Genomic DNA, 19,161 nt, shown 5'->3' with positions numbered 1-19,161 from the left:
CTGTAAGCTTTCTGAATTTTCTGTGAAATCTGTGCCCTTGATTTATCATCCTGCTCTGGACAGCAGGTGGTGGTGTTTCTGCCATGGTTGTGGTGGAGTTTATACCATGATTGATCTACTTTTCCCCTTTCCTCCTTTTGCTTTTTAGCTGTTCTTTATTATTTAAAAAGTAACCTTTGACTTAACAACAACAACAAAAACCAAACAACCCTATAATGGCTAACAAACAAAAAATAGAACAGGATCCAAAAATGATGTTGACCTTTGCACCAAGGTAAACATCGGCTTAAGAACCTGCCCTCTTGTCAACTCAGACAGTTTTTAAACAAATAAAAATTGTGACTCTGCCCCTAGTCTCCTGTCCTGAACCTTTCCACCATAAATAGGCCCCAGCTAGGAAGCTTTTCATGTGAGGTGTACGTAGAGTATTTCGATTTGCTTTCTGGTGCGTTCAGTCTGTACGTGTGCATGCACATAGCACAAAAATGGTTCCTTGCCAGTACTTGGATACTTAGAGCAAAGATTTTTATCATCAAAGTGGATTATTCCCATCACTGCTCTTGACAGAAAAGCCTGCGGAGGGGTTTTGTGGTGCAAACCCACAATTTGTAGTAGCGGAGTGTTCAACTCAGCGGTGACACGGGGAACCAGGAGCAGCTGTAGCCAGGAAAGTGGCCAGCCTTGTGCTAGGTGGCAACGGCAGCCTGTCCCTCCTGGAGCAGGCAGGAGCTCCGGTGGGGCCTCCCGGAAAAGGTTGTGTGATAGATTAGCAGCCCCCCAGGCACTGTGCTCTGCAAATGTGGTTGCAGCCCGTGCCAAGAGGATTCCTGTCCAGGAAAGTGCTGGGTTAAATAGAATTGTGACCCTCTTGTAGCTTATTCAGGTGGGGCCTTTCAATCACTGGAAACACAAGCAGCATCTGCTGTAATTTGTTCTTAAAGGAGCATCTCTGATGAACCAAAATGCAATTTGTTTACAAACAAAGAACGCCCACTTGTTTCTAATTACAAGGTTTTTCCAATGCCAATAATTACTCCACAATATGCTCATTTTATACAAATAGCCACTTCTTCGCATGTATCTTCAGCAGGCTTGGAACTAGCGATGCTCTGATCTGTTGGACAGATGATTTTCATGCTGCTGATAGAAATAACTACAGGCTAGACAAGCCTGCGCACATGCCTGCAGCTTGCTAATTACACTGGTGCCTCCCAAGCTTTTTGGACTGTGGGCCGTTCTTAAATACTGGTTTCTCCCCAGCCACTCTGCACCCAACTTTTTAACTGTGGATAGGATTCTGCAGATCCACTGCTCTGCATGGGGTTTTCAGGCAGTATGGAGAACTGAGCTGGAAGCATTTCGGGGTGCAAGTCCCGAGTCCCACCCTTGTAGTTTTATGGGTTTTATTGTCAGCTGCTCTCACAGTGTGGTCTGTGTGCTCGGGTGGGCGCCTGGGATACTTGGTCATTGACTCATAGTGAGATCACGGAGCCACGCTAAAGAAAACCAGCCAGATGGCCACAAAAGTACGTTCAGTGAAAAGTTAAATGATGTGCAGTAGTCCGGTGAACATCAGCCTGTTGATGACGTTCTGCTGGGTTACACAACGGTTCCCCCAAAATCCCCTCCTCACCAAAGCCCAGGGGTTGACAGAAGTTGGGGTCACTAATGTCTGCGGCAGGAAACATCGGCGTTGGCAGCATTTTGTTACTGCTGGTGGGACAGAGGGGAGAGCCAACAGCTTGAGGAAAATGAAACTCTGAGATACTCTCCTTTCCAGTAAAATCCCCGCCTCCCAAAAAAAGTTGATACGTAAAGTGTAAATTAAATATCAAGGAGCTAGTGAATCATGGCCTGCGTTGGTGAATCAAACCTTACAATTGCCTGCCGGACCTGAGCTAGATGCACAGGAGCAGCACTAGCAGTCTGCTTCCAGTAATGCCAGCTCAGCTGCAACTCCCAGGCATACGGGGGAAGTATGAAGAACAACAAATCGCATTCTGCTTTTAATCATGGCTGTTTTCTAAATTTGGTCATATGTAGAAAATCTGTTTTGTAAGGGAAAAGGAATTTTAAAGTTTCTTTTGGGATTGATATAAGTTTATTAATCTTGTAACGTGAGCCTTAATTTTCCTAAGAAGGAAAAAATCTATTCTACAAACGTCTTTTAATGTGGCCTGCAATTCTCCTTTGCTGCTTTGTGACATACATCAAAAGGAAGGGGGTAATCACAGCGTATTTCTACACATAAAACAGCATTTTTTCCCCCTAATTTTTATTATTCTTTCTCTGGCTCTGGGGACTGCGACCTGTGAAGGTGGGCATGGCTCGGAGCGCTCTGTGCAAGGGGGCTGAGTTCAGGTGGGTGGCAGTGTATGAGACCAGCAGAGTGTCTCACAAGTGCTGAATCTTGGCAGGTTTTAAACCAGAGGGAACTCCAACACTGCTTTCTCTGAATTTTGATTGTGTCTGTTCCTACTGCATGCCATAGTGCTCCCTGCCGTGGGGCAGGCTGGCCTCTGGAGTTGAGCCTCTTTCAGATGGGTTTGTCACCAGCTGCTTCATTTGCTTCTTTCTCTGATGGTGCCGTGGGACCTCACCATGCAGGACAAGCGAGAGGAAGAAGGTGCAGCATTTCACAACCCCCGTTGAAAGGTCGGATGACTGCACGGAGTCGGAGCTGTTGCTTGGCTTTGGAGGGCTGAGGCTGCTCTCTGGTAACTGGTGATGGGTCCCAGCAGCGACGCGGAGATTCAGCACTTCATTCATTTTAGTGGTGGTGGCTCTTCCCACAACCAGAGCGCAACCTTGGCCGCAGGAAGAGCGGGGTCAGTCAAGCCTCTACCTGCATGAAACCCAAATTTTTTTCCCCGTGGAAGGCGGTGATTAGTAGTTGAGGTGTGTCTGCTCGCTCTGTCAGGCTCTGCTACGTGGAGGACTGACAGCTCGAGTGAACCTGCTCTCTGACCCAGCAAGGCCTGCAGCCTCTGCTGGAGTTGGAGGAGGTGGAGGTGACAACTGTAGGGCTGCAGGGGCCAGAGGAAGCCCCAGCTGGCTGGGGCAGGCAGGAGGCTGCCTGCTTGTGCTGCGTTATGCTTCTCGCATAGCTGGGCCTCTTCTGCAGCAGGCTTCAGCCTTGTGGGCATCCAGAGCTTGGACACTGCAGGGTCCTGGGTATCTCCTACGCTGAAGATGCTCATCAAGTCCTCACACACAACTCACCAGGTGCTGTTCAGGGAGAGATGTGGCTGTTGGATGTGATGGTGTTGGTGTAAATCACCTCAGTGCCAACTTGTCCAGGCCCAGTTCGGATGTGAGTTGGGGCACACTCAAGCAGCTCACCCATAAGAAATCTGACCCGAGGCTGAGGAAAACATCAAAGGCAACTCTCTTTTCCCACCAGATTTCTAGAAATCAGTGATGTAGAAACTTCCCAAGCCTCAGCTTCCTCAAACGTGACTGCTTTGTGGTTGCCTACCAGTGCTGGGGGTGGGAGCCGGATGGGCCCCGTCCGTGTCACACGCGTGTGGCTGGGGAAGGAGCGGGGAAGTGAGGCTCAGCGCAGGGCTGGGAGCTGCTTTCCAAGCTCTTCACCTCTGAACAGGAAAGCCCCCAAAGACTGTGTATTCGTGGCCTTTTCCTCCCAAGCTGGGAGTTACAAATGCTCCGTGCTGCCAGCAGTGGCCACAGGGAAGCGACATAGGTGCAGTTCCTAAATGCTCGCACACGACTTACTGCTGACAAGGACCTTATGACAAGGACCATAACCCGGTACGTTACTGGTCACCTTCCTGGCTGTGTCAGAGGAGGGGAAATAAGCATCTCTGTGCCCCAGAACACAAACAGCTTTTGCTGAGCTGATTTTCCTGAGCCCAGTGGGTGTATTTACACCGCTGAAGAACCACTTTTGGGGTTGGGGGGGCAGTAAGAGAAATCATGTGAAAACAAAGCAGCAACCCAAATCTGGAGCCCAAAGCGGTGACTGTTTCCATCTGAGGCCAGTGCACGTGCGAATCTATAAACAACAGAAACCCGTAACCCAGAAGTACGGCCGTCTTCTCACGTGAGGATTCACAGTCACAATCTTTTTGTGGCTCCCGAAATGGTGCAGCACCAGAGCAGGATGATTTGGCAGGTCAGAGTGAAGGCAGTTGCTGCTTTCTTTGTTGGAGCCTTAGAGTAGAAACTTTTTCACTGTAGAGCTAGAAGTTTGTGGGTTTCTTTTTAAAGAACTGGGAATGGACCGCTGGGTGCCAAACACTGCTTACGTTTACAGGGACAAGTACAGAAACAATGTTTTTGCTGCGATTTGCTAATTGCAATTGTCTGGTCTGGGATGATGATGTTTCCACTGAGTTTCTGTGCACACAATATATTTTTAGGATGTATATATAAAAAATTACAGGGTATGTATTTTTAAACGTTTTTGCAGATGATTTCTCTACAGCATGATAGGCGATTGCCCTTGGCTAACAGAGCATGGGAGCTTACGATGAAATGATCATAGTAACTTGCAAGCAACACACAGTTTCATAAAAATTAAAAGTGTGGAAATGGTTTGAGCTTAATATTAATGTTGCTTTTAGTAGTAATTTTTCTCCTTGGGATTTAGCTGAAACACAAAAGCTCAGGTTCTCAAACTTGGATGGAAGCTTAATGAGTAACCAGCAATGTTCAGCAGGTATGTTTTAAGGAGACCAGTTTAGAAAGATTTTTTTAAAATGCTTTTCACCCTCTACACTTTGTTATATTTCCTTGTATACTGTAATCCTCAGTGGACTTTTATTTTTAACTTCTATTTCTACTATTTTTGGTTCTGCTTGAAGACTTACATGCGTAGAATTTAGCTTCATTGCACAGGAATCTTTTTCAAGACTATTATTCATGCTATATTTTTCTTCAGTTGTTGCATGCCCTTACGAGAGACAAACTCACTGCTCTTTCAGTTCTCAGTGTTTCTTAAGCATGCTTTTTGCATTAGGTGCTGACGTAATGTTGTTCACCTTGAAACGGTCTTTTCATAATAGTTGTAAAACCCACAAGTATGTTTTGGAATAAGTTCCTATCCGAAACATGGGTTTTCTATTGTTTTTCCATTCGATTGGAACGGATTTGTTTAGTAGTATAGATTTTTAAAAGGTAAGTAAAACATCTGGGGTTTCTGTTGGCATTTCCCTGAGTATGTATTTGCCCTTCATGGAACAAAGGCTCGTAATAGATAATGTATTCTCCAAAGCACTTGTGTATGGCTGCAATCAGCCAGCCGTTCTGCATACTTGTGCAAAACAGTATTTAGGTTCTTTGTAGCCTATAGTCACTTCATAACTCCCGAACTTTGATGCTGGAGTACAGCCTGCTGACATCTGTGAGTAAAGAGGATAGAACTGATCAACTCCACCCTCTTCTTCACTGGCCATCCTCATCTGCACCGGGGAAGCAGCGAGGAGCCTGATGCAGACTTGGCAGAGCCTCTGGACCTGCAGGGAACCAGCCAAGAGATGATTACTCACAGAGTTTGTCTCTGTTCCCAGGCTACCCTGGAGTTTGTCTCTGTTCCAGGTGGCTCGGCAGCTGTACACCACGCTGTCAAGCAGACGGGAGAGCCATTGTCCACTTGGTTTGGCCCGGGAGGCTCTAGGCTGGACTTAGGCTTGGTCTCACCGTTCACCTGGGGTGGGAGAACATCCCCCAGCACTGTGACATGATGCCTGGGGTCTGTCACCTGTCCCACCGCAGGTGTCCTGGAGGTACAGGAACGAGCAAACCTCTTGGGTTATTACTGTGGCACTAAATAAAACAGGGCCGGGAGGCAAGCACGGCTGCTGAACTGCCTGTCACCTCTGCTGCCTGTCACCTCTGGTGCAGTTGTGGCCTCTGCCAGCTTCTCTGCCGAGGGTGCACAGACGTGGCTGAGAGCATTGCCCACACCGGCATCCGTTCCCCAGTGGCAGCCTGGACATCGCCGTGTTTGATTCCTTCCACCCCGGGCAGTCACACCACGCTGTGCCATTGCACCGTGGCATCGAGCAAGGCCCCAGAGCACGCGGTAAAAAAAATACCACATCAGTAGGCTGCAGCACAGCCTTCATGTTATTCTGACATGGTGAACTGTACCCCTGACCTCTACCCCCAAATAATAACGTATGGGGAGATGCGGGGCCGACTGCTGTGCAGCATGGGTGAATGTTCGGGCAGTTTGGCTGCAGGTCCGGAGAACAGTCCTTGCCTCTTTTTCTGTAGCAGTACAGTTACAGCCTGGGTTGCTCAGAGCCATTGTTCCAAGCCTTTAAAATAAGGGGTAATTTCTCAGTTCCCCAGTGGTATCGGGGTGATGCAGGAAGAATCGGGGGCTTGCAGATACTAGAGGTCAGCCTGGATGAACATGGCAGCACTTTTTGCATTTAAAAGCCTGAGAGTCTCTTAACCTTGTAACCTGAAGTGAGTCTCCTGCTGATTACTCAGTGTGTGTTTGGTTTTCCCAGCGCATGTCTTTGCGTGCAGATGCGGTTCAGACTTTCAGAGAACGCTTTAACCTCCACAGCAGAATTTAAGCATCTGTTAGCCCGAGACTGCAGCTGAACTGATTGCATCTATAAGCTGTGTGGACAGTTTTATTTTGGAATAAAAGTGCTTTATCTTGATATACCTTTAAGTCAATAAAACACCCTTTGTGCTTTCTCGAAGCTGAGGAGGAGGAAAGATTTGCATACAACGTGATATTATCACTGCAGTTGTCAACTGTTTTCTTTAATGGAAATTTAAATCAGATGGCATAAATCAGTTCGTCTTAAAAATCCTTGCCTCTCTGATGTTTCAAAATCAAATTCAGTTTTAGTGCCACCATCGCTCTGCTCTTGAAAATTATAGAGGGTAGTTGCTTGTTAATTTAGAAAGGAGAGAGAGAGTCGGCTTGCTCAGACCTTTTTCTTGCAGCATCTCCTCAAGGCTGTAGGACAGCATCCCCTCTAAAGGCAGATCTTTTGAATTGTGATTTTTGTTTGTTTGTTTAAGAGAAAGTTTTGTTGCATGCTAAGACTTCTTAGCATGTTTTCAAACCTTTTAGAAGAACGGTGGTGTGATCTGAAGTGTAGAGTATCCTACAGCCCTTGCACAAAAACCAAGAGGGAAGCAAATGCCAAATGCTCCAAAACGTATTATGTAAACTCAGAATTTCTTTGGTACCATTTCATAAACACTGTATGAGAAAAATAACTGTACTCAAACACTGATTTATTTATTTTGCCCCAAACAGGTTAGGTGGCGGTCCTGATGATGCCAAGGAGATTATGCAACACAAATTCTTTGCTGGCATCGTTTGGCAGGATGTATACGAGAAAAAGGTACTTAAACAACTGTTCTCCCAAGGTGAATTGTAGCTGTGGATGTCCTGACTGGTTCAGAGTTTGTTGCCCTTGGTAAGGTGTACAGAAGTTCTACGTGGAAGAGGTTTGCAGTTGTTTTATCAAGACTAAATTGATTCTTGCTTCTTAAAATACTGTGGCTGGATTACTTCTGAACAAAAGCTCCCCCCCCCCATGAGGAGTGTCTCTCAACAAGATACTTGTTTCTGTGAGTGAATAAATAGGATGTAGCCAAAATTGCTTCCAAGTGTAGACAGTATATAAGCGTTTGAAGTGGCATTTCCTGTGTGTTCTTGTTGCCATTTTTTGCTATCCATCAAATGATGGATCCCTTGTGATTTATGGGGCCCAAAAGTTAGTTACTGTTGGTTCCTGAGCACCTGGAAGTAAAACTTTCCAGAAGCAGTAGTGGCAGACTGCTTGTTCCCTTTGTTTTTCCTGTCTTGAATGGTGAAATCAGACTGAATTCAGCAGGCAAAAGGAAGGGAAGGCCTTCGCATCAATTCAAGCCTAGCATACATACATTTTTGGCCATCGATGTGTCTGCACTTCGTGGTGTTTCTCATCAGCTTTCCTTGAGACCCACTGTGTGTGTAGGCATTCCACCGAGAGAGACTGAGGTGGGAGACACCAGTCCTTTGAGCATGAGTTACACCAGTTGTCTCTCGCTCTGTCCCTTCATTCCCAGGTAACTTCACGCACTCCTCCAAGCTGGCTTGGTGCTTTCAGGGTGACCTGCTGTGTTCCTCTCCCATTTGATTCTCACCAACCACATTTTGCATAACACTCCCATGAAGTGCAGCTAACTAAAGCTTGGGTCTGGTGATTCAGGGCTCCCACCTACTGACACTGTATGATCTCAGCCTTTCCTCATTTCCTTCCTTCCCCCCGCAGCCCCACATAATACCTGATGTAGTTTAATCTCTAAGAGCAGCTTAGTTCTCCCTCCAGTTGCTGGAAGCAGGTAAGAAACATAGCAGAAAATGAGTTTTGAATTTTTGGTAAAACAAATACAGCGCAGTTTTTGTTGACTTAGAAGTCAGAGAACAACGCCACAGCTTTCCATACGGTAGTGGTAGAATTGTCCAGTGCTTCCATGTTACCAAGAGTGCTCTGTTTCCTTCTTGGTCACTCCTTTGCAGATTTGTATGGCTAAAGGGAAATGAAAAATGAGAAAATAGCGTTTTGTGCCCTGAAAGTGTATGTAGCATTTAGAGCTCTGTCCTTTCAGAGCATCCCTTGAGAGAGAGCTGCATGCAGGCAGGAGGTAGATGCAGGCAGGAGGGAATTGTGAGGACTTTATCCAAAATAATGTAAAAAGTATATCTGAATTACTGTTCTAAGCCACAGGTTATCCCCTTTTTCACCCAGCTGGCATACTGCAAAACCCCCCAAGTATTTAGTTTAAGGTTAAAAGTTGATAACAGGGTTCAGATATTTTCAGTGAAGTTACTTGTTAACAGTATGATGGGAGTCCTGCTTCCCTGAATGGAGGAGGCAATTTGTTACAAGCCGGAGGCAATTTATTTTTATTTTTATTTATTATTTATTTTCATTTATTATTATTACATACAAGCCGGAGGCAATTTGTTTATCTGTGTGATTGAGGAAGCCTTTATAAAATGTCCCACTGCAGTACTGACTCAGATTGTTGTGGGAACTACCAGGAAATTGCAAATGTTAAGTATTTTGAAGAGAATAGCATGCTAAGTGAGGCTGTTTCTGCCTTTGGCCTATACAAGGAGGCTGGATTCTGGTTTCGCTCCTGTTCCGTTAGTAGGTGCACCTGAGATTGGATGTAAACTGTTACCTATTGTAGAAGTAACCATGCTGTGTAAATGAAGATATTTCAGAAAGCCTGTGAGTAATTGCTGCCTGAGTTCCGGGTGGCCCGTGAAGGATCTTGCTGTATTTACCTGAGGTGCAGTGTTACGGAAAAAATCAGGATTTTGTCAGCTGCCCAGAGGTGTTCATGTGCTAAGCTTGGTTACCTGCTACCTCCAGATAACGGTGAGGGTGTTTGTGAGCATGGGCTTGGGGTTAGCAAGAACACTTACTTTGTAATCAGGCTTTTTGGAAACATAGCATAGCTCTGAATTACGAGCAGTTCTGAATAACTGGGGTTGTCCCAGGAATTTAAAATATTCATTAGACCAGCCCGGAAAAGCGTTGCGATTTGTCTCCGGTATAAAGAAAGGTGCAATTTAATTTGCAGTCTTTTGCCCACGTTCAGTTGAAACGTACACAATGAGATTTTAATCACGTGTTGTTTTTTCTTGTCTTTTTTGCCTCTTAAACCAACATAAGCCTGCGGGTGTCAAGCTGGTCTGCAGCAGTGGGAGGCTACAGGTGGCACCTCTCTGCCAGTTGAACTGCAGAGCTCTCGCGCTGACAGCTTTTCAGTAAAGCACCATATTTGCTTGGTAAAGCCAGTGTTATAGCTTTCTGCGGCTTCCCCTCTGTTTCCAGCTTCATGTTCTGAATTTGACAGCTAGGAAAAGAATTTTGTCTTGTGGGTGCATCATAATCTGTCTCAAATCGCTTTTACCAGATCCTAAAATAAAAGGAAAAAACGGCAGAGGCAGCGCTTGCCCGTTACACACGCGCTGAGACTCAGGGCTGCTGCTCCCAGTCCTTCTGGTGTGCACAGTTCAGGTGTCTGCTGCAGTGCCCAAGTCCTAAATCACTCTGTGCTGCGCACAGCGAGCTACAGCGGCTGGGAGCGTGGCGGGTGCCAAAACCCCCATTAGCTTAAAAGGGCAGAGAGAGCTTCGGATCCGCACGCACACAGCTCGTCAAAAACATACCGAGGTTCCCTGTAAGGAGCAGGCTGCTGTGAGGAGAAAGAGAATGGAGTTGAAATTTGAAAGAAATAATACTCGTCCCCAACGGGGCTTTTAGACATAAGATGCAGATTTGACTTGAGAATAGTGTTATTAACATCATAATGCAGTGTTCCCTCTTCAGGAGCTTTGGGAGGACTGTGAGGCTCGGAGTGACTGGTGGCTTTGGGATATCCTGTTTCCTTTTCCTTTTTAAATTCAGGACATAAAGGACCTTTTTTTTTTTTTTACAGGAATATTTACCAGGCTCCTTTAAGGCATACTTGGGAACAAAGAATAATTAGCAATTAAAAAGTATGAATGTATACTGTAATTTTGCTTGCTTATAGTAAAGTTAGAATTTTTATGAATTTAATTTTTTAAAGATTGGTTTTAAACTGTGGAATGTTTCTTTGTATTTGGAAATAGCACCGTATGTGTAGATTACAACTCTTAAAGGCTTTAAATTGAAAATGAAGGAGCTGTATTGAACTGTTTGAAAGACAGGACAACGCTCTGTCAGGTGCTCTCAAAAAAAAAAAGAAAGTGATAGGGAGCTTGAAGGTAGTGATTTTCTTCTGAGCTGACTTGCCAAGCAAGCGATTCTTCAGCTCTAAGTTGGAGGAGAAGCTGGAGGTGGGGAGATGTTCCGTACACCCAGGGTTTGCTGATGTTTTGCGGGTAGTGACTTCTGTCGGTGTCGTTCTGATTTCTGTCGGAGCAGGAGCACAAGTCCCAGGGTCACGGCGTAATTCCAGCTGGAGCAGTTTACCATTTGCTTAGATAAACTTCTCCCTGCGGTTTCAGCTTGGAAGCCATACACTTCCTCAATCACGCTCCTAAATTGTTGCCTGGTGTGGCCGCGTGCTATTAAAAGACGGCCACGTTTAACCCCAGCGGTGGGCGAGCGGCAGCCCAGCGCCGAGCGCTATTGCGTGTCCTCCGTGGGAGGGCGAGGAGCCGTGTTTGCCTCCCGCTTCCAGCCTGTCGTGCAGCGGGAAGGTGAGCGAGCTCTGAATCCCAGCTCCTTTGCCCCCCAAAGCTGTCCGTGTTCCAGCCCCGTGCATCTGCGCGCAGCCAGCCCTGCCACCCCGCTTCCCAGGCTGCCGCCTCCTCCAGCCCCAGCCAAGCAGCTCAGCTCCATCTGGAGCGCCTGTTGCCAGCGCTCGCCTGTGTGCACGGGGATGATTTCTCGCCCTTCTGCCCATGCAGGTTTCAAGAATAGGACCCAAACAGGGCTCTAGCAAGAGGAGGATGTTACTGCATGCTTTTTTTTTTTGTAAACACTCCAGATTTTCTAAGTTTAGAGTTGATCCGAAACTACTTTTTGGGGACCCGGAGCACAGTGCTTGACGTTGCTGCTGCCGTGTCCTAAATTGTTCCAGGCAGGTCCAGTCTTCTGCACGGTTGTGCTCTGAGTGCATGGACACGGCAGCTCTGTAGCTGGAGCTTTCTCGTGAACGTTACAACCCTTATGATGATGTGTGAGGCTAGCTGATCAGCTTGGTATCGCTGAACACGATTCTTACGCATTTTCATCCTCAGTTGTAAATCAGACTAGATGCAGCCTACAATTTACATCTAATTAGGTAGGGAAACAGCATATACTATTAATTTTAAACATTTATATGCATGTTATTCATTACTTGAAGCAACATTAGGAGTGTCAGATTTTCTTTCTGCAATTAAATTCTAGCAGCAAAATGCCTTAAACGACCAGTAAGCAGGATGTGCCCACCTAGCCTTACTGTATACTGTTTTTTTACGGACTGCGTTGTGTTTTTTTTTAAGTTTAAAAATGTACAAAAAGCCACTGTAGCGTGTAACTCTACTTCAGATCCTACCTGTTTGAAACAGTACTTTAAGAACCTCTAAACGGACAATATTTTTCTATTTTTCATAGCTTGTACCTCCGTTTAAGCCACAAGTTACATCTGAAACAGACACAAGATACTTTGATGAAGAATTTACAGCACAGATGATTACAATCACTCCTCCTGACCAAGGTAAAGTTTTCCCAAATGTTTCTCGCTGTCTTCTCCAGACCACCAAAAATAATCTGCTGTGAGGTTATCCAGTCCCTTTAGAACATACAGAAAAACATCAATTTCAACTCACGCGTCTTCCATATATGTATCTGATCAAGAAGCTGGTAAACTAATATGAAACTTTCCACATGTCTTTCCTGCTTGGGAAATGAAAAACCTGTTTTAGAATATATTGAAATCATTTGTACTGTTGTCTTCAAAATCTGGATAGTCTCCTGTTGGGGAAAAAATATTCTGTCCATGAGTTTTGCATGTGTACATCTGTTCGCACACTGGTGTGTATGCAAGCAGTCAGTTGAGTAGGGGATAATGTCCATATTCAATCAAAATATTTTTTCATGCTGACTGAGCATGTTCAATACTTTGAAATAGCAATTGCCAAAGATTCAAACACTGAATATGAATTTGAGCAATGCAACCCCTAGCAATTTTAAATGGACATCCAAACAACAGAACGCATATACAACAATCGGAATTTTCTGTGATGCGCATTGAATGGGGCGAGATTTCAGACTTGCTGTTTCTTTATCCTTTCAAGTCGTGGAAGAGAAAAGCAACGCTGAATTTTCAGAGAGAGCTTTATTGTGCATTACTGTTTGTTTATGTACGATAAAAAGGTTCCAAATGTTGTCTAATGCTTTTTTTTCCCATTTTTCAGATGACAGCATGGATTGTATAGATAATGAGAGAAGACCTCATTTTCCTCAGTTCTCCTATTCAGCCAGTGGAACCGCTTAATATTTTGCAATGTTTTCCTGTTCAGAAACAAAACAGACTGCATTTTGGGGACCTTACTTCAATGGACACTAGAGAACTTTCTATATTATCTGAATTACAAACTGTGTTTGTATTACTATTTAGATGAATTTGTAGGAAGCCTCACAGATTCTGTATTTAAAACAATTCTTTGATGCATTTTTGAGAAGGAAAATGAATCCATTCTTAAAGTATTACGTCAAGGCTTTTATGCTGAATGGTGTTTTTAAGAATATACACCAAAACTGTTTACTTTAGAATTAATTAAGGTATTCAACATATCACCAACTCTGACCAGAAAATCCCCTTATTTTATTTATTTCATACAGTTCATTATCTAAATATAGAATCTGCACTCTGAACAATTAGATTTATATAGGAAGATATAAGACTTTAGTAGCTAGTGCAATAATATAAGCAACAAAGTGAACAAACTCTGGAGGGTTAAGGTTCAAACTCATTTTGGACAGCAGTGAAATGTCATCCAACTCCAGAAAACCAACTATAGGAACAGCATTAATGGCCTCAGTGAGGTAAAATCAAAAAGCAAAAGTTATTTTTGTTATAACATCTGCTACAAGACATTACATATCAAACTGAATCCAGTGGAATCTAGTCCAACGCTACATCGTACAGATGAGTATTCCATGCAAGACAGTGCATTTAATTATTCCATTTGCGTAGAGTTTAGGAATACTTCATAGGATTGGCTTCTCAGAACATAGAAAATGCTTAATTTACCAATCTAATATGAAATGCAACAACACAGAATCACCCACCTGCACCACTGTATAAAAAAATACCATACAGGTCTAAGTGAGAAATCATCTTAATGAGTGAGTCAACCAGACAAAAGTACATTTTGGCACTGAAGTAATGACTTGTTGCCGCTTTTTTTTTATGGAAAGATATATGAATATATATAAACACTTAATGATTTTTTGCATCATGCCAGATCATTTCCTCTTTCTTGAGTGTGCATTAAAGGTATCAGCTGACAGTTCATGGTGCCTTCTCACTCTTGAAGATTCACTTTAACAGTGTTTCCCATGTATAAAAAAAACCTAGGTTGAAACTTCATATGTGTTTGAATAATAATGGTGTTCAAAAAGTGAATTTTTTTTTTCATTTTTAATATTAGTGGAAAAATTCCCCACACCCTGTTTTTGTTGTATCATGTTTCTTTGTAATTTTCATAAAAGCAGTCTTATTCTGTCTCTCCTGCGAATGAATTTATTCCATTGTAGGTTGCGTTCTCTTAAATTGCTTTTTTTGTTTTTCATTCTCTTGACTGTATAAAAATGATGACATGTACTGCAGTTAACTAGCATTTAATTTTTTTTTTATTTGAAAGGGAGTATGTTATGAAAACCCTTGCTTCCCCTTTCCACCAGAAACTGCTGTGTTTGCACAGAGAACCCATCATCTTGACTTTTTTTTTAACAACATTCAACTTTAGTATTTTTACTTATGATATGAAAGTTTCCCTCCAAATACTTAAATAAAAATTGCTTTAACAAGTTAGGTTCTTATTTATTGTGGTAGGAACCTTCCGAAGTTGTTGATGCAACATTCACTCCAGTTACTAGCCTGTGAAGTGTGCACATCTTTGAGAGATTTGTTTCATCTCTGTGCTGATCATTATGCAAAGATAATTTTGGAAAATGTTGAAGAGAAATATACCCTGTTCCAGAAGTACGTAGTCTTGAGGTGAATGAGGACAAGCCTCATTTTGCTGTCCTCCTGATGCCAGTGAGATTGTGTTACTGAAGCCCTGATCTTCAGAGGTATTTCTATTCCAGTCACTCTGGCCAGTGTATAATATATAATACTACATTTCCTTTCTAGGGACTAGTATTAATCACTTCTAGGAGCTAGTTATACAAGGCTGGAATCTCCTTTTCCAAACAAGAATGCAGAGGAAAAGGCAAGAAGATCCAAGAACAACTCCAGTGTGCTTCAAACCAAGCACAGAAGTTGCAACTGCAGTAAGCCATTAAACATCCAAAACGTTTTTGGGTTCAGGGAATAGCCCATAATTCCCAGTAGAATTTACTGTAAACTTTAGGCAAAGATGGAATGTGAAAGGAGCAATCTGTTTCTCTGTAGAGGATACCTTAAATTGGTGATGGACTGCCTATCCCATTCCGCAAGTCTGATCTAACTCTTCTGCCTTTGCTTCTAAATCTTCATCTGAGTTTGCAGTCAGCCCAGGGACGAAGTCCAAAGAACCCTTCTGCAAGTCTACAAGCCCTGACAAGTTCTGCACTAACACGCTTTGTGCATCCAAATATAGGCAACACAAATGAGCAAAGGTTACCATAATCTGCCCCAAGGAAAATCTGGTTTTCCAAGTGCAGGAACAGATGTGGATCAGGTGGTTCTGGTGAGGCTGATTATGTCTTAGCGTTTTTCTGTCAGTTGTTGCTATTGGATTTTTTGCTCCATGTAAGATGGAAGTTGGGGGGGGATGGGGGTGGTTGAAAGGCTAAAAAAATCCAGTAATCTTAATAGTGTTAGCAACAGTGAACTGAGGGCCACACCTGAATGCAGCAGGGTCTTCCGGATATTATATCTCATTTCACCTGTGAATATTCAAAGCCTATCATCTGTGATTGAATATTTATCTGTTACAGCTGCCTACTGCAAACATAAAGTATGTTCTTTAAGTTTTGATTTAGGAGAGAAGACGAGAAGTAGCTGTTAGCATGCTGTTGTCTTTCCCTGTCACCGAAGTCTATGAACCATCTCATTCACCTCAGATTGCTTTTGTACCGTATATGCAGAAACTGCTTAAATGTCGTACGTTCGTTTAGCTGTTTATTTAAAACAAAACTCTTCATCTGTGCTGCTCAAACCTCCTTGTTGTTCCCTTTGGTGCTGACAAATGTTATCATGTTCTGGTGGTACACATTGCAGCAAGGATCATTTTGTGAGCCCATTGATCCGATGCTTCAATTTCTTTTCCAGTGTGTGTTCCTGTACTGAGTGGGACTCCTCCACTGGACCAGGCGACTGGTCCTCCTTTTCACAACCTGCTCCCGTGTTCCCTGTCAGTTTTCCGCCACTACTGCTGAAATGCTGCTATCAGTGTCTTCTAACCCCTATTTGTGTGCAGCCAGTTTTGCCTTCAATTTTTTACTTGTGCTTGGGAGGAATGACCCCCAAACATCTGCTGAACTGTTCCCTTCCTTGAACTCATGCTTAAAACTCTCCTTGTTGTGATGACAATTCGGGTATCCTGGCTGGGCAAACTGACCTGTGCCATCTCCTGCCTTTTCCCTCTTTATTTTTTGTCTTGCATCTAGTCCTTGACCCCGAAGCATCTGCAGAGAGAGCTTAGGGTAGTTGAATCCCATTTTGAGGTGAAGATGGTGCCTCCTGAGTACTACGAGACAAATGCTAAAACGTCTGCCTGCAGCATGTTTGTCATACGTGTGCAGTGCAGCCCAGGAACTCAGTTGCAAACTCAGGCTGGGAGAAAAACGGGAAAAAGAAAACAACAAAACCTTTGCAACTGCAGGTAAGTACCATGGTTCTCTGTGTGCCACCGAGGGCAGTCAGGAGACAAGGCCAGCTGAGCACTGGTCAGCACAGACACTGCTGCTTGTGCTGTTTGGGGCTAAGAGGCTTTGTCCGAACCTGTGTGATTCTGCACATTCCGCTTTGTGTTCTCCTGAGAAACTGAAACATCCACTACAATCCCGTTAGGCTTGGCAGGCTGTTTTCTCTTTAAACTGGGAGATGACCGCTGTGGTTTATGGCATCCAAAGTTCTGCACAAACTGTGACCTCTCACCTCCAAAGCAAAACAAACTGCTCTTTCTTCATTTTTCTTTCTGCATCATCATCATTCCAGAAGGTAAGCTCTGCATGCTCCCCAGCTGCTGCACTGCTCTCATGCAGGCCTGAAATACTCTGCTGTTTGAATTTGCTCCCAGTTTTCCAAACTTTGATGTTTTTTTTGCGATTTGAGGTGAAATTTTTCCTTGATTAATTGAAATAGGGGTTGAAGTTTCATATATGTAGTTTGGATTGCTTATGTGCACTTAAATGATCAGTGCAAGAGTGCTGTATTCTTAATTCTCCTAGTACTCCTTGGAGAAAAAATCCTTGTCAGATAAAATAACCTTATATTTTCAGTGAGCATATGCTAAGTCAGGTTTTATCTCCAGTAGCGGGACTTGGAATGGTGGTCCAAAATTAGAGTTCCCAATCTATGGTGGGAACACAAACCCCAAGGAGATGGGGTTGCAGAAGAAGCTCACAAACATAAAGCACCTGTGAGCGTTGCACGGGGCTTCTGCCTGAGGAGTCTGGGAGTCGGTAAGTTGGGAGGAAGGTTGGATTTGCTTCACTTTGTCTGAAAGAGTTTGGGAGGTAAAAAACACATTTGAAGAAATGAGCCTATGTAAAAGGATCTTGTTTCTTCAGTGCTGCAAATGAGTGTGTTTGTCTTCCACTTCGAGCTCAATTTTCTTAATAACAGGGAGGTTAATTGCCACTAGAAGTAAAACGAAAAGAACATACAGTGCCTATAGCAAATGAGAACTTATTATCCCAAATGCAGCTGAGTGTACAGACGTTTCGTAGTTCTGTCTAATGGAACATATGTTGCATTCTAATCAGGTGATGACTGGTTGCTCTGTGTCTGAAATCATTTTAAACAAAGCCATTTTATTACAGTAGTCCCTGCGTGCTTTTTTTTTTTCCCTCCTCCTTTTTATTTGTTTGTTTAGTCGTTTACTGCTGGTCGCCCTCCTGGTGTTGAGAGCGTGGTGGGTCCTCTGTTGAGGACCAGATGAAGGACTTTGTATGGGGAAAAACTACTCTGTGGTTTTTCAGAGTGCTTGTAGCTGTGTTGTTTTTCCTTCACTGAAGCATTGCTTCACGTGGTTGTTTGTGCTGCTGCTCACTACCTCTTTCCCTAGAGATGGACTTCGTGAACGTCCTCCTGGGTTAAATGTAAGCCCAGTGATTCAATTTTTAAGATTTTTTCACGCTGTTTCTTTCTGTCTTCTATCATATTGCTGTACCTGCTTGTATTTTGCATCTTCCTTGGGTCTTTGACCACACAGACTGCCGATGAGGTATTTTCACAAGTCTGAGGGTCTTTGCAATTCTGCATGTTTTTTTAAATTACATGTTCACCCTGCAGCAGGTACTAAAACTATTTTGAGAACAAGAGCGAAAATTCATCACAGAAACAGATGAGAAACACAACTTAAGAAATTTAATTTTCTCTGAATTTGAGAGCACACACTTTAGTGAAGGAGGTTCTTCGTGCATTTTTCTCTGGTATGTATTTGTACTTTGAGACTGACAAGACCTGTATGCTGCTTTCATAAAAGTCTCTGTGACTGAGCACCCTCCTTGCTTTAGATGCTTCCAGTAGTACAAATCGCCCATTTTTATCATTTTATTTTGTTACTGGTCCTGGTCATCCCAAGTTCACTGTATTTACTGATTTAAGCAAAGTATGTATCTTTGTTAAACTCGTGCACGTTTATTGCGTTACGGTTGGAGATTTTTCTTGCGGGTACTTGTCCCAAGGGTATGAGAAGCACGCTGTATCTGGCACGTTGTTACTCACCAAGCTGGAGCTTGTCAGAGCATCCCTTTAAAGCAGGAGCACCAACCCTTGCCCTTGCGTTGCTTAAGCTGGCTGCAGGCGGGTGGGATGCTCGACAGCTCTTCCTGGCATAACGCAGTGAATGCCTAGGAGCGAAAACCCCAAGTGACGTTTGCACTTTGACGTGAAGGAGGATGTCTGCTTTGCACGAGGAGCTGCAGTCTAGCAGGGACCCTCTGGCTGTTGCTGAAAGGCTGCGTGAGCAGCATCACCACCGGTTACTTGCATCTCTGCTTGGATGTGGTGCTCGCAGCTGTTTCTTTCCGCAGTGCCGTGCCCCAGATAGCTCTGTGCCTTTAATGCTCTTTTCACCTACCTGATGCAGGTCACTCACGAGTTCTAGTGCAGGCTGCGGCTGCCAGCTCCCTGAAGGTGCCTTGCACCCGGAGCTTTGCAGCTGCACCCCACAGATTTGCAAAAGCTTCCAGTTTTCTGACTGCTGTTGAAAACGGCAGCCTGACATAACTGACTCCAGCAGCTCTCCGCATTTCAGCAGTGCCTCAGGAGCCCAAGACTGTCTGAGGGCAAGGTCTGTGCTGCTCC

At 44.0% G+C, this 19,161-nt stretch overlaps 1 protein-coding gene across 2 annotated transcripts in view; it reads left to right on the top strand.

Annotated features, from left to right (window-relative positions):
- The window catches only part of AKT1 (AKT serine/threonine kinase 1), a 72,859-nt gene extending 58,352 nt beyond the window's left edge, over positions 1–14,507 (top strand). For both annotated transcript variants that reach the window (XM_083839862.1, XM_083839863.1), the window contains exons 12-14: positions 7,253–7,340; positions 12,087–12,189; positions 12,890–14,507. In XM_083839862.1, coding sequence (XP_083695988.1) covers positions 7,253–7,340; positions 12,087–12,189; positions 12,890–12,969 — 271 coding nt within the window. In that variant the 3' untranslated portion in view covers positions 12,970–14,507. The remainder of the gene's footprint in view (positions 1–7,252; positions 7,341–12,086; positions 12,190–12,889) is intronic.
- The last annotated feature ends 4,654 nt before the right edge of the window (positions 14,508–19,161 follow it).

This window comes from Anser anser, assembly GCF_964211835.1.
Source record: "Anser anser genome assembly, chromosome: 5".
NCBI lineage: Eukaryota > Metazoa > Chordata > Aves > Anseriformes > Anatidae > Anser > Anser anser.
The sequence above is the reverse complement of the archived record's forward strand: the minus strand, read 5'-3'. Positions and strand labels throughout refer to the sequence as shown.